This window comes from Hippoglossus hippoglossus, chromosome 12 (genome assembly GCF_009819705.1).
Source record: "Hippoglossus hippoglossus isolate fHipHip1 chromosome 12, fHipHip1.pri, whole genome shotgun sequence".
Classification (NCBI taxonomy): Eukaryota; Metazoa; Chordata; class Actinopteri; order Pleuronectiformes; family Pleuronectidae; genus Hippoglossus; species Hippoglossus hippoglossus.
Genome location: NC_047162.1, coordinates 6,277,920 through 6,302,438, shown reverse-complemented (window position 1 = coordinate 6,302,438; position 24,519 = coordinate 6,277,920). Strand labels below are relative to the sequence as shown.

The following is a 24,519-nucleotide window of genomic DNA, read 5'->3' as shown; positions in this document are numbered from 1 at the left end:
TCGAGGGTCAGTACCTTTCACCACTCACAGGCTGGTGGAGAGAGGGGGGATGGAGGGCCGGTTGATTTTGCTTTGGGAGGTTTATTACTCTGTTCTTTAGTTATAAATAGGTGAAGCTTCCACCTCATTTACAGGCAGGACTCTGCAGTATATTGTCGTACCTTAAGAGAGATAGAAATAAAGGGCATTTGAAAACACTGGAATGATACGTGCAGACAACGTTAGCCGGGATTTTTGGGAGATTAAGTCAATGTTCGCTGGAGTAAGAGAAGGAGGAGAGCAGTAGTCAAGGAGGGAGAAAATCCAGGAGGCTGATATGAGAGGAAGAGATGCAGAAATGGAAGCTTGGAGTGAAAGAAGGGCTAAGGCTGAAAAATTAATGGGAAAAAACGTTGCATTTGATATTTTTATACCACTGTGTGAATGCGCATTCCTCTCCAGGAGTATTGTATCTGATGCACTGGTACACGTTAGTGCAAGCCTAAGTGAGCACAAGCTTATAAACATGCAGAGCCACAAACTCGCATAAGAGGCTGATTTGGTGTCGAGTCAATAACGGCTGCTACCTTGCAGGAAGGTCACTGCTCGGAGAAACTCTCCAGAAGGCTCGACACAGTCTCCCCCCCCTGAACTCTCTCTGTTCCCGTTAGAGGGAATAAATAGCCTCATTATCCCGCCAGACGCTCGCCATACATCCCTGTGTGTCGCCTCTATTGTTTCTGAAAAAGCGCTGCGAAAAAAAAAAAAATTGTTGTTTGGTCTCCTTCTTGACAAAAAAAGGTTCCTCGACCATATTGTAAGAATTATTGGACATTTTAAATTCTTTGCACAATATAATTTGCCACCTGTCGACTGTACAGCACAGACCTGGTCCTTATGATGCTTTGCTCTGCCTGAGGAAGCCAATATCAAATTCAAGTCAGTGGGCTGTTTACAGCAGGTGACACCACAGCCCCCATACTCTGCCAGAGAAACAAGTTGTCAGTTTGGATTTCCATCAACTATCAGTGTGCTCTTTTAACATAGGATGTAGTTAGCTGGTTCCCCTTTTTTTTACGACCCATTAACCACTCACGTCTTCATGTCAACACTCGTATTCACGATGCGGTGATAGAACTGCCCTTGACGCACAGAATAATATCTGATATGCCTGATGCATCTCCAAATGTGACTTCAAGACATTGTTAAACAGCGAATGATTATTCTTCAGTCACACTCGTTCATACATAATAAAAGTAATAATCCGAAGGTCTTTCTGTCTTTTTTGAATAACTTAAGATAAGAAATGATAAGATAAGATATAATTCTTTTTAAGTCCCACAATGGGGAAATTTGCCATGTTACAAGCATAAGTTAGTAAGAGGACAGTCAAAGTATAGACATCAGTAAAGTGATAAGAAGTTAATATGCAATATAAATGCAAGAAAAACATACAAATCTAAATGTAATTGAAATAATATATAGATTGTAAACAGAGGATATACAATGTGAGAAGAAATACAGTGGGACTGATTGCACATTATCCCTGAATTGCACGGCTAAAAGAGTTTGAAATGCAGTCCACAGGTGTGGTCTGATGTATGTATATATATATATATATATATATATATATATATATATATATATATATATATAGTAATGTGTGTGTGTGTCTGTAAACCACTTAGGACAACTTAGTCAATGAGAACGATGTGTTTTCAGAATTACTGGAATCCATATCTGTAAATCCCTGCACAACCCAGTTGCTTCACATTGTTGTAAAGATAAAACAGTGCCTATTGTGATCAACTAGAAATGGCCCAACATCAGGAAAACAGTTGTTTGTATGCCTCGTGCGTCTCTTTACAGTTGGTATCTGCCCACATATTGTGCCCATGTGGCTCATCCGGCCTGTTGGCTTTGTACCCTGCAGATGTCCTCCCTCCAGTCGTACTGCCTGATAATTATCATCGAGAAAACCATTTCACGGGGGTAGAACAACCTCAGTAGCTTGCTACCACTATGTGTAATTCTTCACTACGAGACAGTGTGCAGAGTGTTTCATTTAATTGCTGCCATAATAACCGGCTCCACATGAAAAGGCCTTTATGGAGCTTACGCATTGTATTGGTCCCTGACTTCACTTAATGCCGTCAGAAACCTTACAATGCAGCAGAGATGTACATGCTGTAAATGATGCTGGTCTGGGGTCAGTGACAAGTGTCCCTTGATGTGGGTGTGTGGGTGCTTTACAATGGCTCATTCGGACCAGATTCAATGTGTGCTCACTGAAATTACTTACCTCAATGTCTTTGTCACACAATGAATCATTTCCTTTCAATTACTGTCATATATTTGCCCTTTAAAGACATAGAATACATGCTGCCAATACACACAAAGATGAATGTTTGAGTATGTGACCAGAAGTGTATATACATGCCCGACAAAGGGCCACAAACCTCTTGCTGTATACGGATCACTTGAAGACTCCTTGCGGTATATGGCATTTGAAGTGTGAGTACATGTGCATTTAAGTGAATTTAATACGCTGATTAAAGTGCCAGCGCAAGCCACAGGGTGCCAGTCAAAACATGCCAGGGGGACAGACTGACGCACGTGTGGAGCCCAGCTGTCAGGGATACGTCTCATAATACCATATCACATGACAGAAAAAGAAATATAAACTACAATCCCCCTGCAATCTATTATTTAGAGCACATGTAAGTGTTTTCAGTTAAAGCTCCTCCAATGCTCCATTCATATCCGATTAATTATTCAGGAGTGCGATTCCTCCTCAGTGGGTCCGACACACTGATGTTGACTGTCCGGGATGCAGCCAGCCAGCCAGCTGAGGCTTTGCCAATCAGCCCCGGTGCTGACACAATGATGCCTCAGCCTCCGTGTTCGGCCTCTGCTTTATTCAGGAGGGTATGCTGCCTCTGATTGGTGCGACTGTACCCTGGCAGACACTTCATCTGCACTAGATTGCGCCGCTGGAGTGGAGATAGGTGCAATTTGCAGCAATTCTGTCGGTAATTTCGATATGTATGAGGACTAGAGCAATTCGTAGCCCTCTCCACGAGGCCCGGGTGCTTCATTTGATGCCTCTCATCACCAGCCCACAGGTGTATTCCTCCACCTTCCCACCCGGTGCTGGTGCTGAAGTACGGTTTGGCTCATGCTGCAGAAAAAAAAAAAAGGGGGGGGGGGGGGGATTTTATTGTCCAGAAGATGTAAAAATTAAAGAGCGGAGTCCTCTCTTACAGGAATGTTGAATGAGTACAGATGGGGTGATTGAAAATTTGATTGAGAAACGATTGAACGGATCTACTAACGACAGCGGCGGAAACTCTTTCAAGCCCCGGACCTCGCCACATTAAGCGCTTTCTATTTTGTTTTGTGTAATAATTCATTTCATCCTTCTTCTGGGTTTTTCTAGAGGGCTTTCAAATTAAAAAAATACACAACACATTTCCATTACATTGCACGTTACAGTGCCATATTGTTCATGCCTGGTCAGACAACAGCACAACACTTGGTTTAACTATTCATAGTTTTACAGCCACCTCAACTCCTCTGAGCTAAGATAAGGATACGTTTGTGCTCGATGACATCCGCTGCTGAACTGCTGCTGCATTGAGAATTAGACTCTAACAAAAGGGGGTGAGGCAGTGGTTACTTTGAAAAGCGTGTTACTCTCACTGAATTAAACATATGTCTGATGCTTCTTTACGGTTTGTATGGGTTATTACCTCTTTGGAAAGCTCTCCATAGACATTTTTCTCCTCATTCAGCTCTTCAGTTCAGGCTTGGCAACAATCATGCACCCATAGCACTTTTGCAGGTAACAGAATCACTTTTGCCTGTTTGTTTAATTACTGTAATTAATAACTGTCCCGTTATAGTCTTTGTCTGAAAAAATAAAGCAGCCACTTACCAACAATTTAAACAATACTAATGGTAAATATGGCAATTTATTAAGACTTTTTGGAAGTACACAATGTGCAGTAAATTTCTCAAAATATATTCAGTGATGTGTGGATTTTCTTCAAGCTGAGTAGAGCTAACAGTAAACAAGGAATGACTTTAATGTTCACTTCATTGAATCAGGAATTGTGCATCTATTTAATCATCCCCTCGGTGTAAATAGTGGCCCCTTCATGGCCCCTGATTTCGAAACATCCTAGTTCCGCCACTGCTTTTGTGGATATCTTGAGGAGAGTAAATGGTCGGATGACGATGATCTATATTTGAAGGAGAGTTGTGATGACTTTTTAAAAATCATAAAATTCTAATGAAGTCGGTTGCCTGATTAGCCCTGAACTCTTAGCAACCTCATTACAAGAAAATACCACTGGAGGGTCTGAGGATTCATGGCCCCATTGGATGCTCTTTTTTTTCTCAAGCTCCTCATTACTTTGACCCTGGAATCTGAGAGGGGGGGGGGGGGGGGGGGGACTTAACAAGACCATTGCGCTGCCTTTGCCTAGCCTTAATGTTGTCATGTGCCCATGATCAAAGTCCTCATGGCATCTTAGATTTCTATTCCGTGCTCATCGGGCCTTGCTCTCCACGCTGACTCCCTCCCCCATGTTTTTCCTCGCTGTCAGTGTCTTTCCTTCTCATCTAACACATTCTCTCTGCACAGGTAGATTTGCTGCTTGTTAATGCATTTCACATTTTTACCATTTTACCCCCTAGGACTCAACCCATCTGGACAGATTAGGAGGTCCACGGCAGAGGCCTTTACAGGCTCTCTTGATTTCTCCCAGGGCCCGGCCCGGCAGCAAATTCAGTTCAGTCTAGTCAGGCTTGGGCTGGGTGCAGTTCTACTGCAGCGGATGTCAGGTCTGTGTGGTAAAATGTCTGATGCCCAAGTGGATCCAAGTTCGCTATCAGCTTGGTTCATGCTGTGAATAATAATGAGGGGAAAGGGGCAAAAGTGAATATCCCAGGAAAGACAGTATTAACTATGAAGTCGAGCTAAAGGAAAGTCATTAGCTGATTAGTACTGGAGCTGACGATCCATCCAATAGTTGTGAAGACATTAGTTACACCGAAAAATGTCAACCTCATGGTGGGACTAGAGGAAAGGGCAAGTCCGTAGTGTTCATGCCCTGGGGTTCATTATTGTCTGTCAATAAAGAGGTATTTCAGTCCTGGACCGAAGATATGGAACGACCAACAATCTGCATAGCCAACCCACTAGCTACTCCAAAAATTGCTGAATTAATGGCATCATGCTGTGACTGTGATGTGATCTGTGATCTGTTTGTTTTGGATCATTCATTACTGTTCTTGGTTAACTGTTGGAATGGTGACATTATAAAATATTGTAAGTTCAAGGTAACGTTTCCACGGATCCATTGGAGATCAGGTTTTAAAATTTTGCAGCACTCTAAACCACTTGTGGAAGCGTCCTGTTATATATTTTTTAGATACATTTACTTACCCTCTGAACCAATTGGGTCATCTACCGCTGAACCTTGAAGCCTTGTGTCTGAGTGAGTGCAACAAACCGAGTGGATTTTTATTTATCTCTTACCAGTTATTCCCATCAAGGTGGGAGTAGAGGGAAGAGCAAGGGCTCATCAGAATACCTATTCATCCCCTTGGATTCATGAATATCTCACTGAAATTCAATGGCAATCCTTTCTGTGGTATTTCAGTCTAGACCGAAGTTGTGGACCGACCAACCGTCCACAGAGCAAACTCGCCATCAAGTCTAAAATGACTTATTACTACTTTTTTTGACAGCGGCTGCACATTAAGTCATTGCCCATCATGCTGCGACCTGCGTTGTGTTTTCTCTGAACTTCAGTCAATTTGGGTCGACCATCGTGTTTTGGATCAGATCCATGTTTTTTAGGATAATTTATGACTGTTCTCGGTTCCCTTTTGGATTGGTCACTATCTTAAATGTATTGATGCATGTTGGGTTTCTGATCAGGTCCAAGTCTAATACTGTATCTGCTAAATGGGAAATGGTCTGTATTTAAATAGCGCTTTTCTAGTCTTCATGACCACTCAAACTGCTTTACACTACAGTTCTGCCATCCCCTTATTCACACACACATTCATGCAGTGCATCTATGTGCAGCACTTTCTTTATCACACATCATTCATACACTGCCGGCGCAGCCGTCAGGGGCAATTTAGTTCAGTATCTTGCCCAAGGACACTTCGGCACGAGGAATGAAAAACCTTCTGTTTAGAGGACAACCTGCTCTATCCCCTGAGCCACAGCTGCCCCTGTACTGAGGTCCTTTGTTAATATTAAGTTGATCATTTTTCATGCTTATTTATTTAATCTCTTAAATAATTGTTTCATCTACTGCTCAAACCTGATGCCTTGTGTCTGAGTGACTGCTGCAGACCTAGTGTCTCTTGCCAGTCCTTCCCATCAAGATGGGGCCGCTCCGCTCATTTTGTTTTACCTGAGAGCACCTCTAAATATTAATAAGGTCTTCTCCGTGAATTACAGCCTCGCAGGCCTGCCAACGCTCTCAGCATTTATCTACCTGGCTCTCTCTCACGTCTCCACTTTCCTACCCTGTATCTCCGTTCGCCGCACTTCACTCAGTCTTTCCACCCCAAAGGTTAATTTCTGATGATATCTGATGTGATGGCTTGTTGGCTCTCATTCTCCTCTCTCATGCCTTTTATGACTCTAATCCTGCCACTTGAGCTAAATCCCCTCCTTTATTTTGCCTGGTGGATGGTATTTGGAAGCATTATAGTTCCATAGAGACGTGAAGTTGAAAGCAAACCTGACATCTTATATTGACATCTATCTGAGCCATCTAGCATTAGATGAATTAATCTTATGTGATGCTGACCGGAATTGAAATCCGCACGACTTCAGAGGTTCAAATTTGTTGTGTCACCCGCGTCTCACCTGCTCTTCTTATCATTATCAAATGAATCTAGTTGGAGTGGGACGAACGAGCTGTAGCTTGGCTGTGGCTGAGAGTTGAGCAGCAGTTCGGAGGATTTCTTCCTGTCATGCTGCTGCTTTTGAAGAGCATCTGAAGTAGAACAATAGCATAATATTCAACACAATTACAGACACACATGCTGTCATTGAAGCATGTTCAAAAAGACTCTAATTATGAGGTGCACCGGTGAAGTGCTTGGAGAAATCAAAGCTTGGAGGAAATGTTTAAACATGCTCCGTGACAACACCAAGTGCCAACAAATGCAGCGCACATTTCAGCAACTCTCCTTTCAAATTCACCCACTCAGAATAACACCATTAGAAAAGATCTAAGTACTTATTTGCACCTGGAAAATATGAAAACAAAAATCATTTTAGCGTTTGTTTTTTTGGATCCACCAGTATCCCATCATTATACACTTGTGCCTTCAAAATGCATAATTAACTGAGCTAAACAATTTTCAACATGTGACTCCGAGCAGCACAGTATTATTACCATCAGTAATCACTGTCAACTGCATAGTGATAGCAGACCCTTTGACTTCCTCTTCTGTGCTCAATTATGTCTGCATGAATTATTCCTAGAGCTAAGGCAATGTTTTATGTATAGTTTATTATAACAGGACCTCAATACATGAGGAATTTCTGTGGCTCTTAACGGTGAAACAATGAGATGGTGAGAGGGAAGAAAACACGGAGGACGTCAGTGATGAAGTTACATAATTATAACACATTTTCCGTTGAACTTTCAATCTGTTACAGTGTGTGTGCACTTAAACTTATATTTTTATAAGGACCAATTTGAGCTTAGACATTAATGGTGTGGGGACATTTTGGGAAACTGAGGACATTTTGACCGGTCCTCACTTTTTCAAAGGGTTGTTTAATGGTTAAGACGTAGTGATTGGGTTAGAATTAGGTTTATTTTAGGGTTAGGCATTTCCTTGTGATGGTTAATGTTAGGGTAAAGGGGCGAATGCATTAGGGTGAGTTAGTTTCCAGTATAAACACTGGCCTCGTCAGGACCAGTAGACCTCATGGGGACCAAAGCCCAGTAGCAATCAGGTAAATCATGTCTAAGCTCCAGGTTAGAGATGTGGTTAGGCACGAGTTGGTACTGGTTAAGGGATAAGGCTGTCCACAATGAATGGAAGTCAACGCAAAGTCCTAACAAGGATAGCTAAGGAAACCTGTTTGTGTGTTCTATATTACTTGCCTGGCAGAAATCTTACAAGGAGAAAACACGTCTTTTCAAAGTAAAAGACTCACTTGGCATCTTGCATGTCACACCAACCCCTGCCTCTCTCCATCTATTCATTAATAAATGTAAGAATGTAAATAGGATTATGGGGAGAACAAGCTGCAGGTTTAACATACAAACATGAGATCCCATCGCTCAAACTTCATTAAAGGCGACATGAGCAAACACAGCGACTTCCTCCGCGTCTCATTGTGAGCTCAAGTCGGCAGCAGCGACGAGACACTAAGCAACTGGTACTCATTTATTTCAGATGAGTAGCTACTGGGAGATGTGATGCGACAGAGAGGAGAGTGACAGCTGGCGGGGAGATTTTAGCGAGTTGGCAACGAGAGAACTCGGAGCACAGACGTGGTGTATTCACGGACACCTCATCATTTGGAAAGAGCAGAGAAAAAAAAAACATTGACACGTCCATAGATTCTCTCTAATTTAGTCGTACTATAACTGGTTCACGTACATCCCTAAATATTGCACGCTGTGATACACCCACTAAATCAGTGCAGGTCCAATAAGTACATGGTTACCCACAGCCCACAGCCACGTCTGTTCCACAGGATTGAGGTTTACAGTGACCTGTATCTGACTGGCTGATATGAGAGTAACTAACTAACTAAATAGCTCCCAGGACTTTAAGTTTACATTTTACACATAGTGAATGTTAAATAGCTCAGCATTGCAGACGTGAAGCCAGGAAAATAGTTTATGCCTGTGCCTTAGAGCGGTGATAGTCAGCAAGGAGGACTCGCACCCCGGGGGGATTTCAATCTGCGGTTGCCAGAGGCTACAGGAAAAGACTGTGGAGCAGCTCGACATATTTGAAATCATGATTTTCTTTTTAATGAAATGTATATCGGCATATTGAGCCGGGTGCAACACATGAATTCCACATGTTGGAATTGAGAATTCATGGAGGCCAGTTCAACAAACAGAAAGCTCGAATGGGCAGCGGAAAAATGGTGGAAAAAGATATATGCAGATGAAAAATGAACAGTTCAAGCTGTTTGCTAAATGTAACTGATACATTTTTGCAATAAAGAAACTGATTCAATTTTGATGGATGGAAATATTAGAGAAAAGTTAAGTAATAAATAAACAGATTAAATAGTTAAAACGTAATGAATAAATGGATGAAAAAGCCAGATAAATGTAAAATACATTCAGATTTGAATACCTATCAATGCTAATTAAACACATTTGCACATGTGGAGCTGTGGGGGCACATCCTCCAGAAAAGATTTGGAACATAGAGAAGAGGAAAAAGCACATTTTGGCTGACGTCACACTGCTTTAGTAGGTGCTAAAATAAGCCAGGTACCAACAGACCTGGTTTTATTATCTTGTGATTAAATGTGAAGCTCTGACAAATTGAACAGTGTCAAAAGTACAGTGTCGTATCCTGTGTGGATGACATTGTTGTAGTTATATCCTGTGGTAGGTTGCTTACCTGAATCTTAAAATCTTTAATCAAATCTGTTTGAATATAAGTTTTTAGATGGGGAACACTTTTTATTGCTTGTGTGCCGGACGTTGTGTGCAGAGCTTTTAATAAACGGTCTATGTTGTAGAGTGAGGTCAGGAAACTTTGTGTTCAGCCTACCTGGTTTATCTGCAATTAGGATTTTACAGTCAATGTTATTCAAAAAATAAAACTTTATTTGCTTTTTTATATACAGTTTGAATTATTTACTCAACTGCTATTTTTTCATACTTAACAGGTCGACTATTTCCGGGGTTTGTTGAGTAGTCAACACAATCCTCCGACCCCAGTTCACCACATTTCAAAATAAAAGCTCTGTTGCCAACTCCATATCAAGCACAGCAGCAACAAAACAACCAATGTGCTCTTACTTTTTAGACAAATTGCTATATAGCAAAACCTGCAAACCCACAAAAGCAGCTTCAATATTCTATTCTGAAAGAAAAAAAACATAATTTAGTCATTTCCCCTTAAAAGACTTTTATTGCAGACAGTTTGTCCCTGCAGAATTGTAAGAGTACAGCGTATACACAGGTTTCATGGAGGATTAACATTTAATTATAGCTTGCATTAGAACACCACCATAATAACTTTGTCTCTGCTGGCTGTCCCTCTCCATCACTTTAATAGCCCTATTGGACTGCCACAGACACAGCTGTGCTTTCAGTCTACTTTCTGCCTTTGTTATCCTGCAGAACTTTGTCACACTCTCGCACTTAAACATGACCCTTGACCATGAAATAATAAAGCACACAAGCCCGAACCTAGACTTGGATTCAGATAATGCCGCAATTATAGCTGTAATCTCTGTGTGCGGTGAGGGTTGCCAAAGGAAAGAGTCACAGATTAGTTGTTTAATTCCTTCCTGGCCCTGTCATCCCACACGCCATTCATCACATCGACAGAGGCAGCATCTCCACACCTGCAGTCATGCTCCGTCTGCGGCACTGGGAGACGACTCCTGAAGCTGCTGGATTTAATGCGGTGAAAGAACGGTCTGAAGTGTGATGCTCGGCGAGCTTTTGTCTGCTCAGAAACCCATAAGGATTCAAAGGAAACAATATGTATTAATAATATATCGCAAAATGTCTATCTCCAAAGATGAAACGAGTGACTCCTGAGAGCAGTAATGAGGGTGCTGTGGGCAAAGTGAACAAACATCCCCGAGATCATTATTCCCAAGGTAGACTCAGCCTGGGGAGCGGCGCCGTGTGTTTGCTGCTGAATAAATAGTTCTGCTGAAATGTTCTTTCACTTTAAGAATATTCTGTGCTCGGCGTTGAATAGTGTAGAATCAGCCACTTGTTCACTCAAACACAGGTTACTTGAGTGTGTCAACTCAACAAAGCCCCCAAAAAATATCTCATTTGACAAAGTCACCGTTCAGTGTGAGGTGAGTGGGTATGATCAAAGTTTACAGAAGCGTACAGCATAGCAACAAAACATGTATTTAAAAGACGAGTATATCCCTCCCTAGAGCCTGTGGGGGGAAGTAGTACAAATACCTTGTTACAGTACTTATATTGCTTTCAGATATTTAAGGTATCTGTTCTTAACATGAGTATTTATTTACCTGACAACTTTTACTCCATACATTTTAACACAAGTATCTGTACTTTCGACTCCTTATATTTTCAAAACAGGCTCGCTACTTTTGTTTCGATGCAGTCGAGGGGAATTATTCATTTTTTTTTTATCTTGCATCATCGAGCACCGCCTTTCCAACATGAGGACAGATTTTAACCTAAATGGACGGAAACACAGAAAAGACGACTCCTTGTTCTGTATCCATCAGTGCATATCAAGCACAACATACGTAACACGTAAGGGCGTATCAAGACGAAACAGTCAAGGGAGGGAGACTCAAGTGAAGGGAAGAGGCGCAGTGCGTATGTCCGTGACAAGGAGGAACAACATGGAAGAAAGTAAAGACGTCTACAACGAAGCAGAGCAGCAAATGTTTCATCCCTGGCCTTAAATTAAGAAATACTTCATTCAATTCATTGCACACATTTCCTCCTGGACACTTTTACATGCTCAGAAATCTCTTTCTTTAACCATTGTTTTTAGAATAGTATTTTCAATTTGAACTATATTATTGTGACATTTCTTTGCACAGATACAACCGGAAGAAACATTTTAACTTTTATACTTTAAGTACATTTCAGAACCTGTACTTTTATACTTTTACTTGACACTTTTTTTAAAGTATCTGTACTTCTACTTCGGTAAAGAATGTGTGCACCTTTACAACCTTTGCCGATAGCCAACATTAAAAAACGATTCACTATATACATGCTGAAAAACATATCACAACTGCTCCTTGGAAAAGTCTTGAATATGAACTTGGAGGAGGAAACTCGCAGACGGGCACAGACCCGTCAGAGTTGTGACAGTTAATCTTAAAATTCTTTTGCTTTTTGTCCCACGAAATGTCACAGATGGCTCCGGGGGAGCAGCAAGCCAGAGAGTTCAGCACACACCTGTCTCTGTTTTTCTCCCTGTGCGCCTATCTTTTGATGACAAGAGGCGAGCCGGCGATAGCAAGCCTCTTCTGTTCCCTGAGAGCAGGCGACAGCGAGTATTTCCGCGGACGCATGTTCGCAGTCCCACTCAACCAGCCCGGCACCCAGTGGCAAAGGGCACGGCGGCCGTCTCCGCGGCTACGGAAATAGTCGGTCACCGCTCTAATTCCCTGCCTGTCCACAATCTCTGTTGAGTAAAACTGCTTGACAGGAAGATAAAGCGAGAGGAAGGGATAGAGAGAAAAGAGGAAGGAGAAGAAAAAAACATACAAAACGGAGAAAAGGGGATGAGTTATGATGGGAGGAGGCGGGGAGGAGGAGAAAGAAGAGTGCTGCTGCTTTCCTCCTTTTTTCAGCTGAAACAGTCTCAGGAGCTGCCCCCCAGCAACAGAGGGAGAAAAGCATGATGAATAATTAACTTCGAGAAATGTCACAAGCGGCAGAGAGAAGTGTAATCATTTCTCTGTTGGGTTTATAGATCTGTTTTTTTATTCTTTTCCTTTATGGCCCTTAGAGCTTCGCAGAGACTCCGAGTACAGGACTGCAACCTGTCCCCTAAAAGCATCCAATACATCCCCCCCCTACATACTTTTCAAATAAAAGCAAATAAATCATTAATATTAGGGCCTTTTAGCAGCATCACAGAGACATCTCGCAGAAGTCCTCTACATTTTTAATCAAGTCATTGATGTCAGGCTCATTAGCTGTAAAATCATATATAAAGAGATGGAATCTCTGGTGGTAATGCTTTAATCAATGTCAGGGGGGGCACAGCCATTGTTTCTTTCTAATTCTGGAGAACAAAACATTTCTCTCAGAACGAATAAAAGATAAAAATGACAAATTACCATCTTCATGATCTAAACAAGTTGGATTTGTCCTCCGTCCTGTAGACCTCAGAACAGTGAAAATGAGTTATGGATCACCATGACCTAGTTTTAATGAGGTAATTGCAGATATCTATATTATTTTTGGTGTCCTTTTTCGCAGATTTATCACCAGAGAGAAGCAACACTTTACTCCCACATGCATTAGTGTGTTCTACATTTAATAGTCTGCTTTTCCTTTCTGGGAACCTGAAATGCTAATATCCATAAGAATGGACGTGATGAAGGTTATGCTTCTGGAAGGCAGCTGCACACGACTGTTACGACACCGATGATTTAACGTAAAAAAAATGGGTAAAGATTTCCCTCCTATCAGTGCACTTGTTAATCAGGTTCACTCTAAATACGATTTATCAGTAAACACATCGATCGCTCATAATGAGATGCTGATTTTGCCAGTATTATTTATCTTCTCCTGCTGATGACATTGACTAATTATCATTGACTTGTTTTGCATCCAATTTGTGATTATCTATTTAAAGATAACACTATCAGGGTTTACACCAAACAGTTATTTGTGACTACAAGTATAAATTATTCCCCCACTGTAACTGTAACTTAAAAACAAGCAGCAGTCATTTTGTTTCACAGTTTGTTATACAACAGCACAACTCGGTGTGTAAATGCACATCGTGTGGGGACGGCACATTTAGTTTCTCTTCCTATCTTTATTCAAGCCTTTCATTTTGAGAGCATTATTTCCACATTTCACATTCAGATTTTTGCAGCCCTGTCCCTCCAGACCCTGCCCTCTCTCTCAAATAGCCCCAGCTTGCGTGCAGATTTGCTTTACTTCGGCTCTAACCTGGTATTTCGGCACTCAGATATACTGTTGCAGCACAAATGTCCCGTGCTTCGGTTTGAGTCCCTCGCGCACAGGCTGATTCTGTTCAGCTCGCAAACACTTCTCATATTTTGGCTCTCAGTCTTGGATTGCTCGTTGAATTACCCGGTTTATATTTCCCAGCCAACGGAATGGCAGGTATGACACAGACAAATGTTTCATTAAGGGCGTGTTTGCTTTGCAGTGTCCGTTACAGACGGTTACTATTGAACCAGGTTCAGTCAATCAATCAAATGTTTGTTTGTATGGCCCATATTCACAAATCACAGTTTGTCTCATAGGGCTTTAACAAGGTGCAACATCCTTTGCCCCTAACCCTCAGCCAGAGTGAGGAAATACTACATTTAAAAAAATAGATGCCGTGTGTAACAGAACACATGAACAAAATAATATTTACAACTTATTTACAATTGATGAGAAGACAGTGTCTAACATAAATGGAGAGCTGTATCGACTTAGATAATGGATGGATGGATATTTCTATTCCTGTAGTGTTCTCTTTAATTCTTTTTCCAATATTTTTATGCCATTTTCTAAATCTCAGGGACTGCCATTGCATGTTTGTTATCTGCAGGAGTATAATGGCAATAATGAATCCTAAAGCAACTTCTTTACCTGAAAATAAGCTTCAAAATTTGTTTGATGGTTCACTGCCTTGGAATAAAGAAATGGCGCCACTCTTTTTTCCCACTCCTCACCCCGAACGTCTTGCTCTATGTAACTGTGAGCGGGTGAGAAATGTGAAACTGAGGCCCAGCAAGTTCAACTCTCGATCAGTTAAAAATGTTTTAGATGTCACTAAAAAGTAGCGTTTATATCCAATATTCTAAGAGGAATCTTTTTAAATATGAAGAAATCTAAAAGGAGTTTGCTGTATTTGTTAGAGCGGCAGCACCCCTGGTTCAGAAAGCAGGGGTCATGGGTAATATCCACCTCAGGTCATACGATAAATAGACCAATCGGTCAAACATGTTGCCCAAAAGATTGAATCACCACCTTGAGGCCAGTGGGATGTGCTAGAGGACGTTGTTGCTCAGTAAAAGTTACAGAGTGTTGCTTAAAATTTTGCTCAAGCACCTCGAACGTGAGAGTACACGCATGTAGCAATATTTATTGCCTCTGTATGGCTTGATTTCCAGGTGGAAAAGCCCCTCTTGAAAGTAATACTTTCAAAGTATGAAAATATGCATAATTAGAACGATAATAATGACCTGCCAGAGATTTAAATACAAGACAAACAAACCGCTATTAAAAAATGGCCTTTGAAATGAACCTATAGTCCGATTGAAGAGTGTGAAGAAAGCGCACCCTAATTGCTCATCTAAAGTGTGTAGGAGGAGAGAAGTTTTTTCTCGGCTTTCAGCTAAGCTCCTATTTAACGGCAAATCAGCGAGAAGAGGGAAGAGTCTCTCCCCAGCGGAGCAATCAGCATGTTAATACTGCAGCAAAACACCTTAAAATTCTCCCTTGTATTAGAACTCCCATTTTAAATAACCTAACAATAGCATTTAATTAACAGAGAGTTACACCTGAGCATTTAGATTTTAACCAAAGTAGTCTCTGTTGTTATTTCACTTATCTTCCTCTTTAATTATTCTGAGTTAGAGTCTCACTGAGATTCTCTGGGGCTTTAATTAGGGAGTGAATTAAAGTTATGTAAATACAGTTTGAAGCCACAGACTCTTTAAATAGAGTTGTGTTGCATCTGGTATATTTTTTTTTTTTCCCCTCTCCTGAAAGAGAAAACAAGTCTGTCGTTTGAAGTTTGTCAAATCACTCCAGGGCACTTTTCCCTGAGGCGTTTGTGTGGATTGATACTTTCTCTCAAAGGCCTACGACACCGAAACTATTTCTGAGAGCGACAACGTCTCCGTTTCCGTGAATGCACGTGAAAATGGGATGCACGGGAGTATTTATGTTCCCGTGTAGGAATTAGCTGCACACTGGCCTGAGTCACCTGCCTATTCATGACTGAACTTACCTCCTATCGGGCGAGATTATATCCAAACTAAGTGCCCGGGCTCGGCCTGTTTCTGGACAGTAATGGATTCTTTCAGCTGTGCTCGACGTCAAATTAGCCCTAAACTTTAGACAATGTGCTCTCTGAGTGCCACTCTCGACCATGATGGAATTCCCATTAGGCGAAGCAAGTTAAAGGTGTGCGAGCTTTAAACGCGTTCATTTGGTGACGATTGTGGTTGGTGGTAAACTGACTGGGTGTACAAGTCCATTAAAACACCTGCCTTCCTGTGGCGCGGCCGCTTTCATGCTCGATTCCCACTCACATTAAAGGAGAGTAAAACAAACCCTTCAGCCAGCGACTGCAGCCTGCAGCTCCCTCAACATGCGTCGAAGAAGCCGAGACTCGTTTTTAAACCAGGAAGCCTTTGAAGCTTCTCCATCAATGCGCGCTTTCAAATAGCGACGCTTTTTGTCTCCCGAACAAACGCGGCAGATGCATAGAGTGCACTTGTAAGCACGGGAGAAAGGCTGGTTGACGGAGTCTTGAAGCGGAGTTTTACTTTTGTTTGTCTTCCTGCGTTGGTTTTTTTTTTGTCTTTTAAAGCAGGCCCAGGTTGAGGAGCTCCTCCCCTGCTCCTCTCTGCCTGACACACTATTCCTCTTTGTAGCTTTGATCAACCCAGTAGAGGAAAAGTTGCCCTGGGAAGAGCCATCACTCCGACACAGCGGGGGCAAACGCAGAGCAGGGGGGGGGCAAGGAAGACGGGATGGAAGCCCCTTTCCCTCTGGCGCTTGCTGTCTCGTATGCTCATTCTAAAGGATTGAGGAACAATTAAAGGATCGGTTCGGGGACATCGCAATGAAGAGATGGCAAGCTGGAATCTTTCAGAGTTGAGACAGGTGGATGGAAACTGTGAGAGTGTCTACAGGGTTTTTTCTTCTCTTTATTCAAGCGCATGGTCTTTCAGTTTGAGAACAGGACTTATTGATTCAGTTTTTAATAGTTGTAAAAACCTTTAGCAAATGAAACATTGATAATTGGGACTGTTAGCAGCATCAAGACTCAAGATCCTTGATTTTGCAAGACATTAAAGTTACAATACTAATAATATAATGACACATTTTATTTATAGGCGCCTTTCACAGATGCGCTGAAGCTGGAGCTCAGGAAAAATCGAAGCACAGGAAAGGGCTGTTTGAGTGCGAGTGCAGCGAGAGCATTTCAAAAATCTTAACGTGAAATCAAAACGCCCTCCTCTCAAACTGAAAGACCACGCGCTTTAACAAAGATAGGGGAGGAAAAAAGTGTCTCATTTACGAAAATGGGCTCCAGAAGTGATTACCCCGAGCAGAAACACACAATCAGGGATTGGAAAGAGAAAACAGACTCTTCTCCGAAGACGAAAAGAAAGCGTTTAGGGTTTAATGGTTCTATGATGATGATGGAAATGAGGTTTAATCAAAGGTAATCCTTCTACTCATGGCTAACTGTGGGCATTAATGAGCTGGGCGCTCTCTCTTAATCATACGCATAAAATCAGAGGTTAATAGGGACTTTTAGATGTGTCACTGACCAAATCTTTTTATACACAACAAATAACTTTTATCTGCAAAACTCTTTCCCACAATTATTTCATCCATTCCTGCTATAGAGAAATTGTAGTAATGACGACTCCAACCCCATTAGCCCTCTCTTTTAAATGGAGTACATTATATCAGCCTTCTGAGTCCTGACCTCGCTGGTTTATGAAAACACTGCAGTTTTTTTGCTCTCTCTTTCTCCCGAACTGACCTGAAGGGAAAAGTGAAAACTCTCACATTGCTACAGTGAAAAGCGTGAGGGAGTCAAGCTCTGTGTAGGTTCATTATCAGGAGGCCACGGATGTTGTTGACCTCGCGGTTACATTTTAAAATTCTCTCTTCAATATTAAAAACTGTAACTTTGATATCAAGTCAGGTCACAGTCTTTAATGTTCGCGGACGCCAGGGGCAATAATCCAGACATGAGTATAAGTAGCTTCTCCTCTGGGTGAAACTGTGAAGCCCTGCTAGTCCATGAATCCATTCAAGCTTTCTGGTTGTTTTTCTCTTTAAAATGTATCATTTTGAACAATTTTAACTTCACAATAAAACAGGTAACCTTGTGATATTATTTATTTTTTTATGAATAACTTTACTCTCACCTCATGCAGCTTCAATGTTACGGCATCTCCTCTTAACCTCGACACCTTGACATAGAAAGATGAAAGCACCACAAATCCACAATCTACAATCATCACTCAATGGAATTTTGTTTGACATAAATAGGCTACATATTCATATTTACAACATAATGAGCAAGATCCAGGACCTTATATAAAGATGGACGACATGACAGCTCCCCACAAGTGAAGCCACAGAATCTCCAGCATCACCTGGTGGCAGGATGCCGTATAGGTCATAAATCCTCCATGTTGGATGGGACGGGGGGCAAACGAAAAAGTTAAAGAAAACGTCAAATCATTTTTTCTTAAAGATGGTTTCTGTCATTTTAGGTAGTTGTTATCACACTGACGTGTGCCCAAGTGCCAATTTTTAAGTTTTAGCAAGTTATGAGATGTTATATTGTGGTAAAATGGCATTTTGGTCAAGAGTGTGTGCTACCGTGGCTCCATCCCCCGATCCCCCTGTGCAGACACTGGCTCCAAATGAGGAAGATGGCTGCCTTCATTTCTGGATAATGGGTGGACTGGAGAAGCGTCACATTTGTATGTGCCTGTACAGACTATGTCCAGGACTCTTACCACCTATCTAGTAGTGGGAGATCAATAAAAACATTTATACACAAAACTGTAGATTCCTGGTTCCAACTATGTGTCGTTGTGAAATCAACTTTTTTTCTTAAGTCATTACTTCATTTCACATTTATTAAATTCTGTGCATTTGGCTGGTCTCTCCATCCTCATTGCAAAGTCCAGTGTGAGCAGCAGACACTCGGCACATTTTTCGAAACTCTAATCTTGTTTTGGCAAGAAACCCTACACATGCAAGGGGAGACTCTAAATGGACCAAAAACCATATTACGTCTTATTTCCAGAAAATGTGCGGTGCTGAGAGGCTTCTGAAATAGCTTTATATTGTTTGCCGAGAACAATGGTGGTACTTTGCGAAAGGATTTTTTTTTTAGTCTGTGTCTTGTTTCTTCCTGCAGGTCTGAAGCAGATCCATGCCCTGTCCATCCAGGGCAACTATGAGCTGCGTATCGACTTGGAGGACTTTGAAAATAGCACCGCATACGCCCAGTACACCACCTTCGGGGTGGGCCTCTTCTCCGTGGACGCTGACGATGACGGATACCCTTTGACTGTGGGAGACTATTCTGGAAACGCAGGTATGTGCACACACTCGGTGAACTAGTTAAACTTTGCTTGCAAGGATTGTTTTTTTGCTGATACTCTTATTAGTCTGGGGGTTTTTTGCCTTCTTTTTTTCATTTAACCCAATTGTGAACACCCAAGTCACAACAGTGGGGTAAACTTTACGTCAACTTCCAGCACACGCTGCCACCCACTAAAATAATAGTATGTTATTTTTACAGTGCTCTATCTCTGTCCACTTGTTAATGCACGGAGACAGAGCGTCTGCGTCTCTGCTCCCCAAACCGTCAGATCCACAGCAGCTCCACGTCACCTTGATTCAATTACAGCCAATTAATTGCTCTGTTTGACCTGCAGCGTAAACAAAAAACAACAACATCCCATTGAAATGAAGAAGCAATTTAGAGGACCTATTGGGAGCTCTGCTGTGAGAGAGAATGGGGACAAATATGAGATATGGAGCGGCGGCGGTAAAAGGGAGGAAGGAGGGAGTAGCTGGAAGTAGCTAGGATGGAGGAATGGAGGGGACAGGTGTGAGGGGAGAGGAGCAGAAGGCAGGAAGAGGTAAGTAAATATGAGGACAGAGGTGACTCAGGGACAGGGGAGGCACACAAAATGAATAAAGGAAACCAGAGGGGGAAGAGAAAAATGCTTTTGATGTGTTTGCAATTTTTCTTTGTTGCCCAAACACAGTCTCTGCTAAAAAAAAGTCCTCCCGGCCTGTCTTTGGCGCAGCCCGACCTTGAACCCATCCGCTTGTTATGCGTTCACAGCCGAATTAAGGGAACTGAAACTCTCTCAGGACGCTCCCCTCGGCTCCTGTTATTATTATTATTATTAGTAGAACTCTGCTGTGGCTGCCCTGCGATCAGCTGACAGGTGCTCATTCGGTTTGGGAGCAGCTGGATCTTAACGGGCAACAGAGGAGGCCGCCAGCCCCCGGCCACTGAGGTGACATCCGGAGCCTTGCAAATGAGCCTTTAAGTGTTTCCCTTTTTTATTGTTTCCTCTTTTCTACATCCTTGAGCCCTTCCATTTTCTTCCTCTTTCCCTTTCCCCCCCCCCGCTATCTCTTTTCTCCTAATGTCGACCAGCACACAACATGAATATCAGACGTATCTGTCAGATTATTCTTTCCTGCCGTCTGGTTGCCATGGTAATGCCAAATGGAGAGCAGAGTAAGACAGAGAGAGAGGCTAAGGCGCTGGCCGGCCACATCCTGGGCAATTAGGGGTTGTTTGATGCCCTGACAAGCTGTTAGCCAGCACCTGATAGCTGGTGAGCCGTCTCTCATTCTGCTCTCAGCTTTATCCTTCCTTCCACTTCTGGTCACAGTGTGAGGCCGGCTTTATGAAGAAAGCAGGGAACGGAGAGCGGAGAGCGGAGGTATGGGGAGTTTACTGAACATTATGAGCTCTCTCAACATCCATTTGCCGAAATCTTTACCGCAGTGTCTGTCCACCACGGACGCTGCTTCCCCTGTACCTGCGAGCACCTCGGAGCACCGGCTTCTAAATCACTTATCGACGTCGAGAATTTGCCGGTGACAAATCCTTATTAAGTGATCGTCTCGGCCCGGCTGTTTGATTGTGCAGATCAGTCTCACCGTGCAGGCCGTGATTAAAGACACTTAAGGGGATGCAACTTGCCGGTGTGCCGCATTTCTGCAGTGGTCTTACATCACTGTCATAATCACAATTACAGGTTGCAAGAAACGACGGCCCCCCCCCTCATTGGCTTGTATGTATAATTTGTTTCTGTGGCTAGAAAGATATGTAAAAAGATGCAAGAATGAAATCGACACATGTGATTATATTTTTGTTTTCCGTCCTCTGATTACATTTTCGTCCGCTCACTGACGGACACACATTCTGAAGAAGTCATGGGTGGGGGTGTGGGGGTGCGAAATTATCAAAAAGAGGAAGATAAAAAGGTCACAACAGAACCTTTGATAAATTGGCTACAAGGCTCTCTGACCTCCTGCGTTAGATAATGAGACTCGATACTCCGGAGAACTGCAGATTTTTGTTTTATTTCTTCCGTCCTCCGCCCTCTCTTTATAGGAATGATTAATTGAAAGGTCCTATGCCATTGTGAATTTAATCAATTTGTGGATATGTCTAATTGCTGGTTTCTGGTATCAGATCCAATAGTGTGTATTGGTAAGTGAGAGGATGCAAAGATGCTTCAAAAGTCAAATTCCTCAGTTCGTGACATCTCGTTTCAATCATGTAATGCAGTCTTTTAACCCATTTAGACCGGGCGCAACATAATCGTGTACATACCTTTGAGACATAACTGTGTATGTACCTTTAGGACCGGGTGCAACATATGCCTTTGATCCTAGAGTGCAACATAAGTGTTTATATGCCTTTGAGACTGGTTGCAAGGTTTACATACTTCCCTTTAGAGCTCTCATCCATGATATCGTTTGCAAAAAATGGGACTGATAAAATACATCGTGATTCGCTGAAAGAGACATTGCATTATTAGAGATATAGCTCAGGACTAAGCATGTGTTTGAGTACGTTTTTATTCAGAGCGTTATATCCTTTCTTTTCACATATTAAAATTTCGCTGTGCATCTTTTTTCCCGCCCTAGGTGACTCTCTACTGAAGCACAACGGGATGAAGTTCACCACCAAAGACAGGGACAACGACCACTCGGAGAACAACTGCGCCTCCTTCTACCACGGTGCCTGGTGGTACCGCAACTGCCACACCTCCAACCTTAACGGCCAGTACCTGCGCGGCCAGCACACGTCCTACGCAGACGGCATCGAATGGTCCTCCTGGACGGGCTGGCAGTACTCACTCAAATTCTCCGAGATGAAGATACGGCCCACCCGCGACACTGAAAAGAAATGACACTGAGAAAGAGAGAAGAAAAAAATAAATTTTTGAAACATTACAAACCAGACAGCTATAGGCAGAATAATTTGTCTTGATATTGTTTCGACACTAAAACATACCTCTTTGAGTTTAGTTGCTGTTTTTCTGCTCCTGATGTCTCTCATCCTTCTTGCCCTTCTTCCTCCATCACTCAGCTGTAGACGTCATGCCGGCTGCCTCAATCCTTCCCCCTGCTCCCTTTCTTTAAAAAGAAAATAATGTATTCGTGACGCTCTCATTTTTGATTGTTCCGTTCACAAAAAACGTTAGACCAGAGCCCTGAGCGCCGCACAGTCCACTGCCCAAGCTTTACTCAGTTTGACATGGAGGTCCAAACCTCCCCTACAGAATCACACACCAGTGATTTCCTCCTGGCATGTAACTATGACCTCCCATCTGTGCTGACATGGCACTTAGACTGTCGTTCAGTCTCGCTGCCCGTTGCAATCTGTGAGTGGAGAGGGCCGCCTCCAAATATGGCATTAAAAAAAACAGGAACACGGGAAGGGAATGAAAAGGAAGTGCAGTGTTTCAGCAGCGAGGAGGGGACAGTGCAGTGGTACGACATGTCACATTTATCCAGCAGCATGGCGGTGGCGAAGAAGTCTCGGATAATGAGAGGCAGAGAGAACGAGGAAACAGTTTAAAGAGGGTTAAATTAGTCGAAGAGGAGGGCCGGGTGAATCAAAAAAGAGGGTGGAAGTAGGAGATGCGGATGAAAAAGAGGAAAGAGGGAGTAAAAAAAAAGGAGGAAGGGACAACGTAGGATCTCGTTCATCTGACTTGGGCCATTAGGGAGCATATTGGGCACTGTCTGATCTGCCTGCCAGCTGAGGACTGGCCAAGTGATGCAGCACTCACAGATGGTAACCCAGCACTTTGCGCGTGTGTGTGTGTAGGTGTGTGTGCCGCGGAGGTAGACAGAGAGTTTTCCCAACTATCGGTTTCCTGTCGGCAGTTCAGTGGAGCGTCTCGAATAACTACAGTGTTCAGACTAAACATGAAAACATGAAGCACGCCTGGCAAAACTTCACTCTCTCCATCACCCAATTAACATAAAATAACATAGCCCCTAATGTGTGTACCTGTAAGACACTGGCAGCCGTTAGAACGAGACCTCGGGATCACAGAAAGAATGTTTAATCAAAAACACCGTCTCATATTTCCCCCCCTTTTTGATTTTATTTACAGTAAGTCAGACCTGTTGAGAAAATGGTACCTCAGCTCCCGTTCCCACGTCTATTGTTTCTCCTGTTTTCTGTAGGTTTCTTTTTTTTTTCTCTCTCTCTTTCAGGGGATTATTATGGGATTTGTTCGTGTGACACAGTTTGACTCGTCATGCAAAGAGAACTAGTTGCTGTAAAATAAGATCTGTCGCTCTCAATCACGTCGTTTTTCTTTCTTTTGAGTAGGAATTCTAGTATTGCAAAAACAAAAATTGCCTAAGGCGAACAAAAAAAAAAAGGATGACAGTAAAAGAAAATATGTTATGAAGAAAAAAAAACAAAAAACACTTTGGCGGAAAAGTGAAATCCAGAAATGTTCCGTCCCTCTTGTTCATTTATTTTTTGGGAAATCGGTGAATCCACTTTTTTGCAGCTTCATCGGTTTTTCTTTTGGATGTACTGAAAGCTTTAAAAAATATCTGTAGATTTTATTGTACAGTGTGTATGACTTTTAGAGCATGTGAATCTGTTTTCTTACTATGCTAAAACACAAAGAGAACTGAAGCACATGGACTTAAACAAAATCCACCTGGTTATAAGAAAAAAAAAAAAAGTTCATAAATAAAGAAAGGAGACGTATTTACAGAACTTTTTCCCTTCCTCCAGCTGAGCGACAGGTGGGAGTAGCGCCTGCGATGCTCTGAATACGAGCGAAAACGGAGGAATATGATTACGCCTCAAGCACATGCCCATTCAATACAGCACAAATATTACCGAGGCACAATATGGGAGGGATTTGGAACCTCTCGGCACAAAAAGCTGTGTCGCCGGATGCTTTGCGACCTCTCTGACATCTCGGCTTTCCGAGAGTCCTGTGGCAAACAGCGGGAGTTTTTTTTCCCGAATGTGTGCTGAAGAGGGTCGCCCCGGCTGACGCCGATTTAAATGTGTAGCACACGAGCAGGGTTGCGCTGAATACCTCTTGACACTGGGAACAGCTGTGACTTCTTCTGTCATCGCCGCTGCTCGGGAACAATCTCCCGTCGCTGTCTCCGCAGCCTCGGCTGTGTGACTCGACAGGTCCTCGACATCCAAGCACAGACACGTGGCAGACACCTGCTGATGTTATGGCACAGAGAGTCGAGATGGGATCATGTCAGAAGATTTAAGATGAGATGGAAAATGTATGAAGCCTCTTAAGGGAGACGGAGTCAGACTGCGCCTGGGAACGTA

The 24,519-nt window shown here is 42.6% G+C and overlaps 1 protein-coding gene across 2 annotated transcripts in view; it reads left to right on the top strand.

Moving 5' to 3' along the window:
* fibcd1 (fibrinogen C domain containing 1) overlaps nucleotides 1–22,384 on the top strand; it is a 111,241-nt gene extending 88,857 nt beyond the window's left edge. For both annotated transcript variants that reach the window (XM_034602661.1, XM_034602660.1), the window contains 2 exons: nucleotides 19,063–19,242; nucleotides 21,831–22,384. In XM_034602661.1, the coding sequence (XP_034458552.1) occupies nucleotides 19,063–19,242; nucleotides 21,831–22,096 (446 nt within the window). In that variant the 3' untranslated portion in view covers nucleotides 22,097–22,384. The remainder of the gene's footprint in view (nucleotides 1–19,062; nucleotides 19,243–21,830) is intronic.
* Nucleotides 22,385–24,519: the final 2,135 nt, after the last annotated feature.